At 47.4% G+C, this 18,093-nt stretch overlaps 1 protein-coding gene across 1 annotated transcript in view; it reads left to right on the top strand.

Annotated features, from left to right (window-relative positions):
- The first annotated feature begins 16,251 nt into the window (after positions 1-16,251).
- Positions 16,252-18,093, top strand: part of CDC23 (cell division cycle 23) — a 30,243-nt gene continuing 28,401 nt past the window's right edge. The window contains exons 1-2 of the mRNA XM_054488825.2: positions 16,252-16,453; positions 16,542-16,614. Of these exons, the coding sequence (XP_054344800.1) occupies positions 16,293-16,453; positions 16,542-16,614 (234 nt within the window). The 5' untranslated portion in view covers positions 16,252-16,292. The remainder of the gene's footprint in view (positions 16,454-16,541; positions 16,615-18,093) is intronic.

The following is an 18,093-nucleotide window of genomic DNA, read 5'->3' as shown; positions in this document are numbered from 1 at the left end:
CAGGCTGGAGGGCAATAGCTCAATCACAGCTCACTGCAACCTCAAACTCCTGGGATCAAGTGATCCTCCCGCCTCAGCTTCCTGAGTAGATGGGACTACAGGCATGTACCACCACACCCAGCTAATTTTTAAATTTTTTGTAGAGACTGGGTCTCTCTATGTTCCCCGGGTGGTTTCAAACTCCTGGCCTGAAGTGATACTTTTTTTTTTTTTTTTTTTTGAGGCAGAGTCTCGCTCTCTTGCTCAGGCTAGAGTGCAATGACACCGTCTCAGCCCACTGCAACCTCTGCCTCCCAGGTTCAAGCGATTCTCCTGCCTCAGCCTCCCAAGTAGCCGGGATTACAGGCATGCACCACCGCACCTGGCTAATTTTTGTATTTTTAGTGGAGATGGGGTTTCACCATGTTGGCCAGCCTGGTCTTGAATTCCTGACCTCAAGTGATCCATCTGCCTCAGCCTCCCAAAGTGCTGGGATTACAGGCGTGAACCACCGCGCCTGGCCAAGTGACACTTTTACCTCAGCCTCCCAAAGCTTTCAGATTACAGGTGTGGGCCACTGTGCTCTGACAAGATATAGAACATTTCTGACAGTTTACTCTTAACCCAGTTTTATTACTAATAATACTATTTTTTTTAACATTGCCTGAGTTCCTGGTATTAGGCTAAATGCTTTATGTGCATAGTATCATTTGATCTTTGCAACAAAATAGTGTGATTATCTCCATTTTACAGGTGAAGAAATGGAGACTTTGAGAATTTAAATGGCTTGTGAAAGGTCACACAAAGAAGCAGGTGCCAGAGTGGCCCTCAAACCCAGGTCTACTGGACTCCAAGGCCCATGTGCCTAATCATTGCTATAGCAGTGGGCACCCACTGGAACCACTTCAAAGTAACCTATTACTTCCTCTATTTTATTTTGTTTATTTTCTCAGGAACCTCTAGGTTCCCCTTTAAAACTTGGATGGAACAATCTCCACTCTCAGCATATTCCCTCCCGTGAGCTCAGTGCATAATTTCTTCCCCCTGAGAAAGATGACAGAGGACTTTCTAACAGCCTGTTGCTTCTGGGGGCCACAGTGTAATCACCCAGTGGGTTCTTCTTGCCTGCTGCATAGACGAAACCAATTCACTGAAACAGTGGTATTACAGTAGAGAAAGAGTTTAATGGTCACAGGGCTAGCCAAGTGGTAGAAAGGGAGTTTATCACTCAAATCAGCCTGCTTGAAATTTGGAGGCTAAAATCTTTCTTTCTTGCTTGCTTTCTTGCTTTTTTTTTTTTTTTTTTGAGACGGAGTTTCACTTTTGTTGCCCAGGCTGGAGTGCAATGGCACGATCTCACCTCACTGCAACCTCTGCCTCCCGGGTTTAAGTGATTCTCGTGACTCAGCCTCCGGAGTAGCTGGGATTACATGTACCCGCCACCACGCCTGGCTAATTTTTGGTATTTTTAGTAGAGATGGGGTTTTGCCATGTTGGCCAAGCTGGTCTCAAACTCCTGACCTCAGGTGATCCACCTGCCTTGGCCTCCCAAAGTGCTGGGATTACAGGCGTGAGCCACTGCACCTGGCTGAGGCTAGAATTTTTCAAGGATAGTTTGGCAGGCAAGGGGCTAGGGAATGGGGAATGCTGATTGGTTGGGGATGAAATGATATGGGTGAGGAAAACAGTCCTTGTGCACTGAGTCTGTCTCTGGATGGGGGCCATGGGACTAGTTGAGTCGTGAGTCACAGGTCCAAGTGGAGTCAGTTGGTCACCAGAATGCAAAAGTCTGAAAAACATCTCAAAAGACCAATCTTAGGTTCTACAATAGCAGTGTTATCTATAGGGGCAATTAGGAAAGTTATACATTTTCAGACCACCTCTGACTCCTGAGCAGTAAACAATGACTAGTTATCATTTAACTATGCACAGATCTTAGTAGAATTTAGGCTGCTCTCATAATCCTAATCTTGTGGTCTTTTTTAGTTTTACAGGGTGGTTTCAGTCCCAAACAAGGAGAAGGTGGTTTTGGGAAAGCGCTATTATCATCCTTGCTTTAAGGTTAAGCTATACTTCCCATAGTTACCTTGGCCTGTGCCCAGGAATAAACAAGGGCAGCTTGGATGTTAGAAGCAAGATGGAGTCAGTTACTTCAGATTTCTTCCACTGTCATAAGTTTTCTACGTCAGATTTCTCTCACTATCATAATTTTTGCAAAAGCAATTTTAACAGTGGCCACTCTTTGTGTGCCCTCCCTGAGAAAACAGCACAGCTTTCTTACTTCCCCAGGTCCACAAGTGTAGAAAGTGCAGCTCAGACCCAAGAACGCTCTTTACCTGGAGCCCAGGAGTTCAAGACTAGCCTGGAAAACATAGTGAGACCCTGATTCTCAAAAAATGAGCTAGGCTTGGTGGCACACGCCTGTAGTCCCAGCTACTCCAAAGGCTGAGGTAGGAGGACTACTTGAGTCCAGGAGATCAAGGTTTCAGTGAGCCAAGATCAACTACTGCACTCCAGTCTGGGCAACAGAGTGAGATATTATCTTAAATAAATAAATAAATAAATATTTTTAAAAAGAGATAATTTTTTTTTTTGGATATGGAATTTCACTCTTGTTGCCCAGGCTAGAGTGCAATGGCGCAATCTCAGCTCACTGCAATCCCTGCTTCCCTGGGTTCAAGCGATTCTCCTGCCTTAGCCTCCCGAGTAGCTGGAATTACAGGCATGCTCCACCACGCCCGGCTAATTTTGTATTTTTAGTAGAGACAGGGTTTCTCCATGTTGGTCAGGCTGGTCTCGAACTCCCAACCTCAGGTGATCCACCTGCCTCGGCCTCTCAAAGTGCTGGGATTACAGGTGTGAGCCACCGCACCCAGCCAAAAAGAGATAAACTTTTAAAAATGTAAACATCTCCCTCTTAGGTATCAGCTAGCAGCAGGATCCTCGTCCCCGGTGGAATAAGGATGGAGCTAAGGCAGTCAGCTCAGCTGGGGTCCAGGCTGCCCTCCTTCCTCAGCTTCTGGAGCAGAGGGATGGCCTGGGTGCAGGGTTATGTGACTGTTCTGGGGAAATGAGCATTCTGGCCTGCTTGATGGGAAGCCTGCTGAGATCAGGCTCAGCCTATTGCCCTGCAGGGGAGCCCCCACTGGATCATCTTCCCCGGACAGACGAAGAAGCCGAGCAACACAGTGATGTCAGCCCCATCAATTCTCCCTCTTTCTAAAGGTTCTCAGCAGTAACCTTGGAGGTGAGGCATCCTTAGGGGAACTTTACTGAGTAATAGGGATAAAGGACACTGGGAAGGGGGGTTACCAAAGCTGGGCTACACAGGCTGAGAGCCCCTGATGAGCAGAGCTGGCAGTGAGGCCTCCCATTACATCCTAGGGCCATTACCTTGGGGAGATGGAATTGGACAAGCCTGCCTTTCCATTATGCAAAGAAAGGGCTTTTCAAGTAAATTTCCATTTAAATATGAGCTTATATCAGTGAAGATGGGGTCATAATAGCTTTGATGGTCATCACAACTATTAAAAATACATTTTTTTCCTCGTGCTCAGCCTGCCTTGTCATCTTCATATTGTTCATCCCCAAAAGACTGTGACTCAACCTTTTCCTAGCTTCTAGGAGGCAGGTTAATGTCCACAGGTATTTACAACTTTTTAATTTTTCAACATACGTAGTAGATGAAATGTACATGCTTGACACGACCCATGGATGTATCCAGAATGTAATAAAAAAACAAAAACTAAAAGTCAGTTTGGGAATGGAGGTGGGAGATGGGTTAAGTACAGCACTCCACTCATTGGTCATTGTCTATACTGCTGGGCTCTCTTCTCTTCAGACCATCTGGTGTTGCCTGTTCCCTGCTTAGGTCCTCAGATACATATAGTTCTTGACCTGCTGTCTCTGCTGCCTGAATGCTCTTCACCTGTGCTCTACCGGGCTGACTCTAGGTCTATCTCCAGGTCTCAGCTGGATTAATTTCTTCAAGGAAGCCTCCTCTGATCCACTCCTCTAGCCCTAGACCAGGTTAGGGCCTTGTATTGGTTGTCTATCACTGCATAATAACCCCCAACCATGTATTTGCTCATTTTTCTGCAATTCTGACTGGGTTCAGTCTTGCCTGGGGTCACCTCTACAGCTGCAGTCAGTTGCCAGGTTGACTGGGTGCTGGCTGGTCCTGCATAGCCTCACTCATCTATCTGAAGCCTCAGCCGGAATGGTGGGAACCACTGGGACAGCTGGAATATCTGGGACAGCTAAGAGGCTAACCTGGTTCCTTCAGGGCAGCAAGAGGGCAAGAGTTAAAGTTGCAAGGTCCATTGAAACTGAGGTTCAGAAGTCACAGAACATCCCTTTCACTGCTTTCTATTGGTTAAAGCAAGTCACAGGGCTAACACAGATTCAAAGGCAGGGACATAGACTCACCACTTGATGCAAAGTCATATTGCAAAGGGGCACATATCCAGGGATGGAGGACTTGTGGCCATCTTTGCCCACAGCCTAGCACAGGCCTCCTATCATAGCTTCTTAAGCTTTTCCTTCACTGCACTTACGGTAACTGTTGTTACATAATTCTTTGTATGATTGTTTATTGTCTTTCTCCCCCACTAGAAAAACATGTCTGAGTGCAGGAATTGACTGTTTCATTCAACAGTCTATTCCCAGAGCTTGGCACATAGTAACAACTAGATAAATTATAGTTAAATGAATACATGGACAGCACCCACCTCCTTTCTACCCACTGCCACCTCCAACAAATAATTAACCAGCTCAAAATGTCAATAATGCCTAAGTCAAGAAACCTTGCTGGGAACCGACTGCTCTTTCAGTTCTCATCGGGCTTAGATTTAGTAAGTTCTTCCCGGTAGTAGCCTCTCCCTACTTTGGTCTCTGGTGTCTGGTCCCACATCGCTCTTGAGCAAACACCTTTTCTAGTCAAGCCCTTGAAGAGCGGGGAGGGAGGGAATGGTTCCATCTGTCGGACAAAGCTGGGATCACAGGAGAAAAAGGCAATTGAGTTTTTTCCAGGAAGGACTTTAGGTGAGGATCAGCCTTGACCAGACTACATTCCCCAAGGAATGCTGGAGAACATTCAGTGGGGTGGGGCAGCACGTAACTGGATAAAGTTGTTCTCGAAGTTGTCATGTATGACAAACTTGGGAGTGGTATTTAGAAGCTTGAAGTGCTTTCTTTCTTTTTTTTTTTTTTTAATGAAGTATTTATTGATGATTCTTGGGTGTTTCTCGGAGAGGGGGATATGGCAGGGTCATAGGATAATAGTGGAGAGAAGGTCAGGAGATAAACACATGAACAAAGGTCTCTGGTTTTCCTAGGCAGAGGTCCCTGCGGCCTTCTGCAGTGTTTGTGCCCCTGGGTACTTGAGATTAGGGAGTGGTGATGACTCTTAAAGAGCATCCTGCCTTCAAGCATCTGTTTAACAAAGCACATCTTGCACCGCCCTTAATCCATTTAACCCTGAGTTGACACAGCACATGTTTCAGAGAGCAGGGGGCTGGGGGAAAGGCCATAGATCAACAGCATCCCAAGGCAGAAGAATTTCTCCTAGTCAGAACAAAATGGAGTCTGCTATGCCCACCTCTTTCTACACAGACACAGCAACAATCTGATCTCTCCTTCCTTTCCCCACACTTCCCCCACTTCTTTTCAACAAAACCGCCATCGTCCTCATGGCCCGCTCCCAATGGTCGCTGTCTCTTCGGGGCTGTTGGGTACACCTCCCAGACAGGGCGGCCGGGCAGAGGCGCTCCTCACCTCCCAGACGGGGTTGCCGGGCAGAGGCGCTCCTCACTTCCCAGATGGGGCGGCGGCCAGGCAGAGGCGCTCCTCTCCTCCCAGACGGGGCGGCTGGGCAGAGGCGCTCCTCACTTCCCAGACAGGGTGGCGGCCAGGCAGAGGCACTCCTCACTTCCCAGATGGGGTGGCCAGGCAGAGGCGCTCCTCACTTCCCAGACGGGGCGGCCGGGCAGAGGTGCTCCTCTCTTCCTCCCAGATGGGGTGGCCAGGCAGAGGCGCTCCTCACTTCCCATACGGGGTGGCGGCCGGCAGAGGCGCTCCTCACTTCCCAGATGGGGCGGCCGGCCAGAGGTGCTCATCTCCCAGACGGGGCAGCCGGGCAGAGGTGCTCCTCACTTCCTCCCAGACGGGGTGGCGGCCGGGCAGAGGCACTCCTCACCTCCCAGACAGGGTGGCCAGGCAGAGGCGCTCCTCACTTCCCATACGGGGTGGCGGCCGGGCAGAGGCGCTCCTCACTTCCTCCCAGACGGGGTGGCGGCCAGGCAGAGGCGCTCCTCACTTCCCAGATGGGGCAGCCGGGCAGAGGCGCTCCTCACATCCCAGAAGATGGGCAGCCGGGCAGAGACGTTCCTCACTTCCTACATGGGATGGCGGCCGGGCAGAGGCACTCCTTACTTCCCAGTCGGGGCGGCCGGGCAGAGGGGCTCCTCACATCCCAGATGATGGGCGGCCAGGCAGAGACACTCCTCACTTCCTAGACGGGGTGGCGGCGGGGCAGAGGCTGTAATCTTAGCACTTTAAGAGGCCAAGGCAGGAGGCTGGTAGGTGGAGGTTGTAGGGAGCCGAGATCACGCCACTGCACTCCAGCCTGAGCACCATTGAGCAATGAGTGAGCAAGACTCCGTCTGCAATCCCAGCACCTCGGGAGGCCGAGGCAGGCAGATCACTGGAGGCCAGGAGCTGGAGACCAGCCCGGTCAACACGGCAAAACCCTGTCTCCACCAAAAATACAAAAACCATTCAGGCGTGGCGGCGCGTGCCTGCAATCCCAGGCACTCGGCAGGCCGAGGCAGGAGAGTCACAGGAGCCCGAGGCAGAGAGGTTGCAGCGAGCCGAGATCACGGCAGTACAGTCCAGCTTCGGCAACAGAGGGAGACCGAAAAAAGAAGGAGAGGGGGAGGGGGAGGGGGAGGGGGAGGGGCTTTCATTTTCATATAATTTTGTCTTTTTTTTTTTTTTTTTGAGACAGAGTCTCACTCTGTTGCCCAGGCTGGAGTGCAGTGGCGCGATCTGAGCTCACTGCAGCCTCCACCCCACTGGACTCAAGTGATTCTCCTGCCTCAGCCCCCCGAGTAGCCGGAATTACAGGCGCCCGCTACCATGCCCAGCTAATTTTAATATTTTCAGTAGATACGAGTTTCACCATCTTGGCCAGGCCAGTCTCAAACTCCTGACCTCGTGATCCACCCGCCTCGGCTTCCCAACATGCTGGGATTCGAAGTGCTTTCTTTCTTATTCTTTTTTTTTTTTTTTCTTTTTTTGAGACGGAGTCTCGCTCTGTCACCAGGCTAGACTGCTGTGGTGCGATCTTGGCTCACTGCAACCTTCAACTCCCTGGTTCAAGGGATTCTCCTACCTCAGCCTCCAGAGTAGCTGGGATTATAGGCATGCGCCACCATGCTCAGCTAATTTTTGTATTTTTAGTAGAGATGGGGTTTCACCATGTTGGCCAGGATGGTCTTGATCTCCTGATCTCACGATCCACCAGCCTCGGCCTCCCAAAGTGTTGGGATTACAGGCATGAGCCACCACGCCCAGCCCCTTCTTATTCTTTATTATTTTGAGATAGAGTCTCAATCAGTCAGCCAGGCTGGTGTGCAGTGGTGCAATTTCAGCTCACTGCAGCCTTGACCTCTTGAGCTCAAGAGATTCTCCTGCCTCAGCCTTTTGAGTAGCTAGGATTATAGGAGCACGCCACCACACCTGGCTAAGTTTTGTATTTTTTTGTAGAGATGGGGTTTTGCCACATTGTCCAGGCTGGTCATGAACTCTTGAGTTCAAGCAGTCCACCCACCTTGGCCTCCCAAGGTAGGAGTCATGGTGCCTGGCCAACAGTGACTTCTTAATTCTTCATTACATCACTGCCTTTTGATGTATTTATTGTTTTTTATTAAAATTTTTTTAATTAAAAAATTTTTTTAATCTATTTATTTAGAGACTGGGTTATGAGACTGGCCAATCTTTGTGTTTTTGGTAGATACAGGGTTTCGCCATGTTGCCTAGGCTGGTCTCAAACTCCTGGGCTCAAGTGATCCACTTGCCTAGACATCCCAAAGTGCTAGGATTACAGGCATGAGCCATCATGCCCGGCCTGTATTTATTATTAATAAACCAAAAACAAGGAAGTCACTCTCTGCCTTCTCACTTTTTTTTTTTTTTGAGGCAGAGTCTCACCGTGTCGCCCAGGCTGGAGTGCAATGGCACAATCTCAGCTCACTGCAACCTCTGCCTCCTGGGTTCAAGCGATTCTTCTGCCTCAGCCTCCCGAGTAGCTGGGATTACAGGCACCCTCCACCATGCCTGGCTAATTTTTTGTATCTTTAGTAGAGACAGAGTTTCACCATGTTGGCCAGGCTGGTCTCAAACTCCTGACCTCATGATCTGCCCTCCTCACCTCCCAAAGTGCTGGGATTACAGGTGTAAGCCACCGCGCCCAGCCCTCTCCCTTCTAATCTGAGCTCTAGTCTTCACTTGGAGCTTATCAGAGGTAGAAGGAATCCTGGAAGTCATCTTGCTTAGCTCTGTCATCTTGCAAGGGGAAAACTAAGGCCCAGTGAGGAGAGGGAGTGGGAGATTTTTGCAGGTGTATTTAGATCGTGACAGGTTTCAGCTCTTGTGGATTGCAACCCTGGGCTGCTTCTAGGTGGTTTACTTACCTCTAAATGGATGGGTGACCCATAAACCATGCTGTCTGTTTCCTTATAGAAATAGTACCTACTAAGTGTACATATCTCCAATTGTCATAGCAACTCTATAAAATAGGTACTGAATTCTTTTTTTTTTTTTTTTTGTGAGACAAGGTCTCACTCTGTCGCCCAGGCTGGAGTGCAGTGGCGTGATCTTGGTTCACTGCAGCCTCTTGACTTCCCAGGCTCAAGGAATCCTCCCATGCCCAGCTAACTTTTGAATTTTTTGTAGAGACAGGGTTTCATCATGTTGCCCAAGCTGGTCTCAAACTCCTGGACTCAAGCGATCCTCCTGGCTTGGCTTCCCAAAGTGCTGGGATTACAGGCGTGAGACACCACACCTGCCTGAATTATTGCTCTTTGAAAAAGAACATAATGTCTATGGCCATACCACCCTGAGCGCGCCCAATCTTGTCTGAAAAAGGGCATAATGCCTACTTCACAGGATTTAACAATATAACATTTGAAAATGATTTGTAAATAGTGAAACACATAAATAAGAATTTTTTTTAACATTATGAAAACACAGTGGAAGAATATGGGCTGTAGCTGTACAGAACTTGAGGTCACCTCAGTTAAGTTGCCTGAGTCTGTTTTCTACTCTCTAAAATAGGGACAATGATAACCTGCCTTGCAGGCTTGTCAAGAGGATTGGTGCTCAGATACATAAAGTCCTAGCAGGGAGTTAGTGTTCAAGAATGGCTTACATGTATCCAGTGCTTACTATGTGTTAAAAATTGTTCAAAATACATTACATGGATTATCTCATTCAATTCTCACCCCACCTGAATAACAGGAATTATTGTTATGGTCCTCATTTTATCAATGAATAAGCTGAACATATTAGGCTGATGCAAAAGTAGTCGTGGTTTTTGCCATTAAATGTGATGGCAGGCCGCGCGGGGTAGCTCACGCGTATAATCCCAACACTTTGGGAGTCCAAGACAGGCAGATCACCTGAGGTCAGGAGTTCGAGACCAGCCTGGCCAACATGGCAAAACCCCATCTCTACTAAAAGTACAAAAATTAGCTGGGTGTGGTGGTGGGTGCCTGTAATCCCAGCTACTCAGGAGGCTGAGGCAGGAGAAGCTTGAACCCGGGAGTCGGAGGTTGCAGTGAGTAGAGATCATACCACTGTACTCCAGCCTGGGCAACAAGAGTAAGACCCCGTCTCAAACGAAAAAAAAAAAAAAAAGTGATGGCAAAAACCGCAATTACTTTTGCACCAACCTAATACAATAAATGACTTTCCCAAGGTCACAAGCTGATAATGGTGGAGTTAGAGTTTGCCTTTAGGTGGTGTGGCTCAGAGCTCACATTCTCTAGCTCTGCACTCTGTTCTTTCCCAATAAAGAACTCTTACTTGTTGGGAATAGGCCCCCCAAAATCTGGCCATAAACTGGCCCCAAAACTGGCCATAAACAAAATCTCTGCAGCACTGTGACATGTTCATAATGGCCCTAACGCCCACGCTGGAAGGTTGTGGGTTTACGGGAATGTGGGCAAGGAACACCTGGCCCGCCCAGGGCGGAAAACCGCTTAAAGGCATTCTTAAGCCACAAACAATAGCATGAGTGATCTGTGCCTTAGAGACATTCTCCTGCTGCAGTTAACTAGCCCAAGCTATTCCTTTAATTCGGCCCATCCCTTCGTTTCCCTTTTAGTTAATTTAATATCTATAGAAACAATCCTAATGACTGGTTTGCTGTTAATAAATACATGGGTAAATCTCTGTTCGGGGTTTTCAGCTCTGAAGGCTGTGAGACCCCTGATTTCCCACTTCACACCTTTATATTTCTGTGTGTGTGTCTTTAATTCCTCTAGCACCACTGGGTTAGGGTCTCCCCAGCCAAGCTGGTCTCGGCATTACTAATATCACCATTGTATCTCTACAAAGAGAGAAGAAAGGCAAAAAGATAATTAATGTCGGCTTGGAAATGAAAAACCTTTGAATTAGGCGAGACTGGTGGTGCTGGAAGGTCAAGGAAGTAGAGTTCAAGGGTTTACAAAGGTGTTGAGGGATCTACATCATTAAAGTTGGTAATTATGGCTTTCACTTTTTTTTTTTTTTTTTTTTGAGATAAAGCCTCACTCTATTGCCCAAGCTGGAGTGCAGTGGCGCGATCTTGGCTCACTGCAACCTCCGCCTCCCAGGTTCAAGTGATTCTCCTGCCTCAGCCTTCCGAGTAGCTGGGACTACAGGTGTGCACCACCACACCCAGCTAATTTTTGTATTTTTAGTAGAGACGGAGTTTCACCATGTTGGCCAGGATGGACTTGATCTCTTGACCTTGTGATCCACCTGCTTCGGCCTCCCAAAGTGCTGGGATTACAGGCGTGAGCCACTGTGCCCAGCCGGCTTTCACTTTTTAAACATTTAATACATAAGATAATTATTTAAGTATTTTCCTCCTGAAAAAAGGGACAGTTTAAATCTTGAGGGAATGAGTCTGTGATGCAGTTCCTGATGATTAGACAAGCATGAAACAGTTTATTACTCAGCTGAACATGGGAGGTCTCTGTGGTAATTTTGACTTGATTTTCTTTCTTTTTTTTTTTTTTTTTTTTGACACGGGGTCTCGATCCGTCGCCCAGGCTGGAGTGCAGTGGCACGATTCGGCTCACTGCAAGCTCCGCCTCCTGGGTTCACGCCATTCTCCGGCCTCAGCCTCCTCAGTAGCTGGGACTACAGACGCCCGCCACCATGCCCAGCTAATTTTTCTGTATTTTTAGTAGAGACGGGGTTTCACCGTGTTAGCCAGGATGGTCTCAATCTCCCAACCTCGTGATCCACCCACCTTGGCCTCCCAAAGTGCTGGGATTACAGGCGTGAGCCACCGCACCCGGCCTGACTTGATTTTCTAAGTCACATACATATTAAAAATTTATTATTAGTGGCAGGCGTGGTGGCTCACACCAACATGGTGAAAACCTGTCTCTATTAAAAAAATACAAAAACTAAGCTGGGTGTGATGGCTTGCACCTGTAATCCCAGCTACTCAGGAGGCTGAAGCAGGAGAATCGCTTGAACTGGGGAGGCAGAGGTTGCAGTGAGCCGAAATTGTGCCATTGCACTCCAGCATGGGCAACAAGAGTGAAACTCCATCTCGAAAAAAAAAATTATTAGTAGCATTATTGACTAGTACTCCAGTGTATCAATGTATCACTGATTATCCTAAGATTTACCCATTAAAAGATATTTGGGGGCTGGGCACAGTGGCTCACACCTATAATCCCAGCACTTTGGGAGGCCAAGGCAGGTAGAACACTTGAGGTCAGGAGTTCAAGACCAGCCTGACCACCATGGTGAAACCCCTGTCTCTGCTAAAAATACCAAATTAGCCAGGCACAGTGGCACATGCCTGTAATCCCAGCTACTCGGGAGGCTGAAGCAGGAGAATCACTTCAACCTGGGAGGTAGAGGTTGCAGTGAGCCGAGATTGCACCATTGCACTCCAGCCTGGGCAACAAGAGCGAAACTCTGTCTCAAAAAAAAAAAAATTGGGTTGTTTACAATTATTGGTGATTATGAATAAAGCTACTATAAATATTTGCCAAAAAAAATTACCTGCAATGGATAATGGTTAAAGACCCCAAGCATAAGAAACCCTGATGTTGAAATACTACATAAGGAGGAGCTTGCAAATGAGAATCCTGTAAATTTTCCTTAAAGTACTCTTCAACATATCTGTGAGTTGCATTTATCTAATCAAAAATCTTATCTAGCAGGGCAAGAAATCTTAGGAGACTATAGAAAACAATGGTACCAACAGAAAATATTGTCAGGGGCTGGAGGGAGGGGAGAATGGAAAGTGACTGGTAACAGATATGGTGTTTCTCAGGTGATGAAAATGTTCTGGAATAGGATAGTGGTTGATAATTGCGTAATTATATTAATATACTAAAAACCATTGAATTGTATGTATCAAAAGGGTGAACTTGACCAGGCCAGTGGCTCACACTTGTAATCCCAGCTACTCTAGAGGCTGAGGCAGAAGGATCACTTGAGGCCAGATGTTCCAGACCAGCCTGGGCAACATAGTGAGACCCTAATCACTAAAGTAAAGAAAATTAGCCAGGCTTGTTTGTGCCTGCCTGTAATCCCAGCTACTTGAGATGCTGAGGCAGGAGGATCTCATGAGTCTAGAGTGACAGAGTGCTAGTTCTATTCAGTTGAGTATTACATGCTTTAAATATTATGGTTTTTTGTTTTGTTTTATTTTGAGACAGTCTTGCTCTGTCGCCCAGGCTGGAGTGCAGTGGCACGATCTCAGCTCACTGCAAGCTCTGTTTCCTGGGCTCAAGCAATTCTGCCTCAGCCTCCTGAGTAGCTGGGATTACAGGCACACCGCCATGCTCAGCTAATTTTTGTATTTTTGGTAGAGATGGGGGTTTCTCCACGTTAGCCAGGCAAGTCTCAAACTCCTGACCTCAGGTGATCTGCCTGCCTCAGGCTCCCAAAGTGCTGGGATTACAGGCATGAGCCACTGTGCCCGGCCAATTTATGGTACATTCATATAATGGATTATCATGCAGTTATTAAGTATCGTGATTTAGAAGAATATTAACTTGGGAAAATACTTAGAGTGAATTATCAAATGACAAATGCGGGCAGCACTGCAGTATGAAGCTATGTACACAGATGGATGGAGAAACACAGAAACCAGTGATTTCCTTTGGGTGGGAGTTAGTGTTCTACATATTTTTCTTTTTTAAAAAAATTAATTAATTAATTATTTTTGAGACAGAGTTTCACTCTTGTTGTCCAGGCTGGAGTGCAGTGGCACGATCTTGGCTTACTGCAACCTCTACCTCCTGGGTTCAAGTGATTCTCCTGCCTCAGCCTCCGGAGTAGCTGGGACTACAGGTGCATAATACCACACGCAGCTAATTTTTGTAGTTTTAGTAGAGATGGGGTTTCACCACCTTGGTCAGGCTGGTCTCCATCTACTGACCTGAGGTGATCCACCCATCTCGGCCTTGTTGGTATTACAGGCATGAGCCACTGCGCTTGGCCCATATTTTTCTTTTCTTTTTTTTTTTTTTGAGACCGAGTCTCGCTCTGTCACCCAGGCTGGAGTGCAGTGGTGCGATCTTGGCTCACTGCAAGCTCCGCCTCCCGGCTTCACACGTTCTCCTGCCTCAGCCTCCCGGGTAGCTGGGACTACAGGCGCCCGCCACCAAGCCTGGCTAATTTTTTTGTATTTTTAGTACAGACGGGGTTTCATTGTGTTAGCCAGGATGGTCTCGATCTCCTGATCTCGTGATCCACCCGCCTCAGCCTCCCAAAGTGCTGGGATTACAAGCGTGAGCCACCACACCCACCCCCCATATTTTTCTTTATAGTTAATGTATTCTTCAAGTTTTCGCCATTGACATTACTTCTTCTTCTTCTTTTTTTTTTTGAGATACAGTCTCTGCATCCAGGCTGGAGTGCAGTGGTGCAATCATAGCTCACTGCAACCTCAAACTCCTGGACTCAAGTGATCCTCCCACCTCAGCCTCCCGAGTAGCTAGGATGACAGGCATGCACCACCATGCCTGGATATATATTTTTTTAATTTTTAATTTTTATATTAGTAGTGATAGGGAGGTCTTGGTATGTTGCCCAGGCTGGTCTTCAACAGCTGGGCTCAAATGATCCTCCCGCCTCAGCCTCCCAAAGCACTGAGCATATAGGCCCGCAAATTGATTTTTTTAAGGGGTAAAATGGGCTGGGCATGGTGGCTTATGCCTGTAATCCCAGCACTTTGGGAGGGCAAGGCGGGAGGATCACTTAAGCCCAGGAGTTTGAGACCAGCCTGGGCAACATAGGGAGATTCTGTCCCTACGAAATTTACAAAAAAAATTAGCTGGGTGTCGTGACACACACCTGTGGTCCCAGCTACTTTGGAGGCTGAGGCGGCAGGATCACTGGAGCCCAGGAGTTTGAGGATGCAGTGAGCCTTGATCGGGCCGCGGCCACTCCAGCCTGGATGACAGAGCGAGACCTTCTCTCTTTTTTTTTTTTTTTTGAGACAGAGTCTCGCTCTGTCGCCCAGGCTGGAATGCAGTGGCGCGATCTCTGCTCACTGCAAGCTCCGCCTCCCAGGTTCACGCCATTCTCCTGTCTCAGCTTCCCGAGTAGCTGGGATTACAGGTGCCTGCCACCACGCCCGGCTAATTTTTTTTTCGTATTTTTAGTAGAGACGGGGGTTTCACCGTGTTAGCCAGGATGGTCTCGATCTCCTAACCTCGTGATACGCCCGCCTCGGCCTCGCAAAGTGCTGGGATTACCGGCGTGAGCCACCGCACCCGGCCGAGACCCTTTCTTAAAATAAATAAAATAATAAAATGACAATTTAAAAATAGATAACTTCTATATAACACCCAGGGAATGACAAAATGGTTTCAAAAAAATGCCCGAGGGTTGGTAAGATAGTATATTACTATGAAAGGATAAAAACCAAAAAACGCCGAAAATGTTCAGGTAATGTTTAAGAACATTGGGCTTTGGAGTAAAATCTGGTTTATAGTCTAGACTCTCTCCTTGGAAGAGTGATAGAACTTCTCTGAGCTTCCGTTTTTTTTTTTTTTTTTTTTTTGACGGAGTCTCGCTCTGTCGCCCAGGCTGGAGTGCAATGGCACGATCTCGGCTCACTGCAACCTCCGCCTCCCAGGTTCAAGCGATTCTCCTGCCTCAGCCTGCCGAGTAGCTGGGACTACAGACGCGTGCCACCACGCCCGGCTAATTTTTGTGTATTTTTAGTAGAGACGGGGTTTCACCGTGTTGGCCAGGATGGTCTCGATCTCCTGACCTCGTGATCCGCCCGCCTCGGCCTCCCACAGTGTTGGATTACAGGCTTGAGCCACTGCGCCTGGCCGAGCTTCCGTTTTTCTTTCTATAAAATTGGGATGATACGAATATCATAGTGCTGTTTTTAGGATTAAACCAGATTATAGTTGTAAAAGGGCAGAACCTGTTGTAGGATAAGCCCTCAATAAATGTGAAATGTTAACAATTATTGTTAAATAAATATAATAGAACAATGCTCTCACCCCCACCTCCCCGGGCTACCCGGGGCAAGAAAGGGTAGACAAAGAGGAAAAATCCTCCACATGGGGCGATACATCCTCCTATTTTAAGGAAGAATCCAGAGGCTACCATGCATCTTTCCTAGCATATACATCACTTTGTCATTATCTGGTACAGAGTCGGCCCTGAAACTACACCCTTTCTATTTTTCATCCAATCACATCACCCCTAAAGTGAAAGGCACTTTCCCTTCTCCACCCTTTCTTGCCCTTACTCCCACCCCTAGCTTCCCAGTTTACTTTTCGCAGTCACTCATTCCCTTCTTCCCCGCCCCGCCCAGAGGTCGTGGCTTCTCCCTCGCCCCGCCTATTTTCTAATTTTCCCGCCTCAGTAGCTCTTGGCCATTTGGGGGTGTAGTTGTTTCTTTTCCCCCGCCTCTTCGTGACGTTTCAGAAATAAGACCTATGATTGGTTTTCCGGAGCAAGAGCCGGCCAATGAGAGGCAGATATTTTTGGTGCAGAGGGGCAGCCAGTATTATCGCCGATGATTGGCTGGAGTGGCCCGAGTCGGGAAAATGGCTGCGAGTACTTCCGTAGTCCCGGTGGCTGTGACGGCGGCAGTGGCGCCTGTCTTGTCCATAAACAGCGATTTCTCAGATTTGCGGGAAATTAAAAAGCAACTGCTGCTTATTGCGGGCCTTACCCGGGAGCGGGGCCTACTACACAGTAGCAAATGGTGAGATGTTGGAGTGGGAAGGGACGGGGCTTGGATCCTTGGCCTTGAGAGGCTTGTCGAGCTGATTTAGTTTGTGTGGGTGTTCCAGGTCGGCGGAGTTGGCTTTCTCTCTCCCTGCTTTGCCTCTGGCCGAGATGCAACCGCCTCCGCCTATTACAGAGGTAAGGACATGTTTACAGTGAGCGCTCCCCATCAACCCAGGGGTGTGCCTCAAGAGCCACTGAGTGCTCTGTCACTGGAGGAGAGCAAACTGCTTAGCAGGAATGTTTGTAGAGGGAATTCAGGCATTCAAAGAGCTGAGTGTTTTAAATGGTTTTATCCATTTAGTTTTCTTGGGCTTTGAAAGACTTGGTGGTGCTCTTATTTAAAGCTGGAGAGAATTAGTAAACAATTACTGCTTATGATTTCAGCCTTTTAGGGCTAATAGCCAAACCTAGACATGAGTGCTTCATAATAGTAAATATTATTATAAGGAATTATTATAAGGATATCTCATAATAAATACGCAAAAGAATGAGAAGAATCAAAAGTTTTGTTCTGGCGCGGTGGCTCACGCCTGTAATACCAACACTTTAGGAGGCCGAGGTGGGCAGATCACGAGGTTAGGAGTTCGAGACCAGCTTGGCCAACACGGTGAAAACCCGTCTCTAGTAAAAATACAAAATTAGCCGGACATGGTGGCGCGCACCTGTAATCCCAGTTACTCGGGAGGCTGAGGCAGGACAATCGCTTAAACCCGGGAGGCGAAGGTTGCAGTGAGCTGAGATCGCACCATTTCACTCCAGCCCGAGGGCAGAGCGAGACGCTGTCTCAAACTAAATAAATAAATAAAGTTTTTACAATACCTACACTGTTGTCTGATCATCATAGCAAATAATGGTTAAGTTTAGGTGCTGGGTTGAGACGACTCTGGGTTCAAATGACCTTTGGCAGCTTAACCTTCTGAGCCAGTTTCCTCATCTGTGCAGTGACGATAGTAATAGTATCTACTCAATGGGGATATTGAGAGAAGTCAATGAGATAATAATATAGACCACTTAGAAGTGTGCCTGGTGCTTGCATCTATATTTCGGTCAAGTTCTTTGTTGGTAGCACGAATGTGGGCAAATGATTTCTAAGTGACAGCCTTCTCGTCTATAGGTAATGTTAATAATTGCTGGGTTTTCAAGAAGATTAAATAAAGCAATAAGAGTAAAGCATACGGTATATTCTTAGGTAAATTTTTTGAGTCAATGCAGTTTATATCTGTCTGATTAGCTTTTACTCTTGTGCCCACTTTCATAATGCCTAGGCCCATCGTTGGTCCTGAATAGGATAAATAATTGTTTTTGTTGTTTAAATTTTAGATTCAGGGGTTACCTGTGCAGATTTGCTACATGGATATATTGTGTGATTCTGAGGTTGGGCTTCAGTTGAACCCATCACCCAAATAGTGGACATAATACCTGATAGATAGTTTTATTTTATTTTACTTTTTTTTTTTTTTTTTTTTTTTTTTGAGACGGAGTCTTGCTCTTTTTGCCCAGGCTAGAGTGCAATGGCATGGTCTCGGCTCACTGCAACCTCTGCCTCCCGGGTTCAAGCAATTCTCCTGCCTCAACGTCCTGAGTAGCTCGGATTATAGGCACCTGTCACCACGC

This window comes from Pongo pygmaeus, chromosome 4, assembly GCF_028885625.2.
Source record: "Pongo pygmaeus isolate AG05252 chromosome 4, NHGRI_mPonPyg2-v2.0_pri, whole genome shotgun sequence".
Classification (NCBI taxonomy): domain Eukaryota; kingdom Metazoa; phylum Chordata; class Mammalia; order Primates; family Hominidae; genus Pongo; species Pongo pygmaeus.
This window is presented reverse-complemented; position numbering and strand designations above follow the sequence as displayed.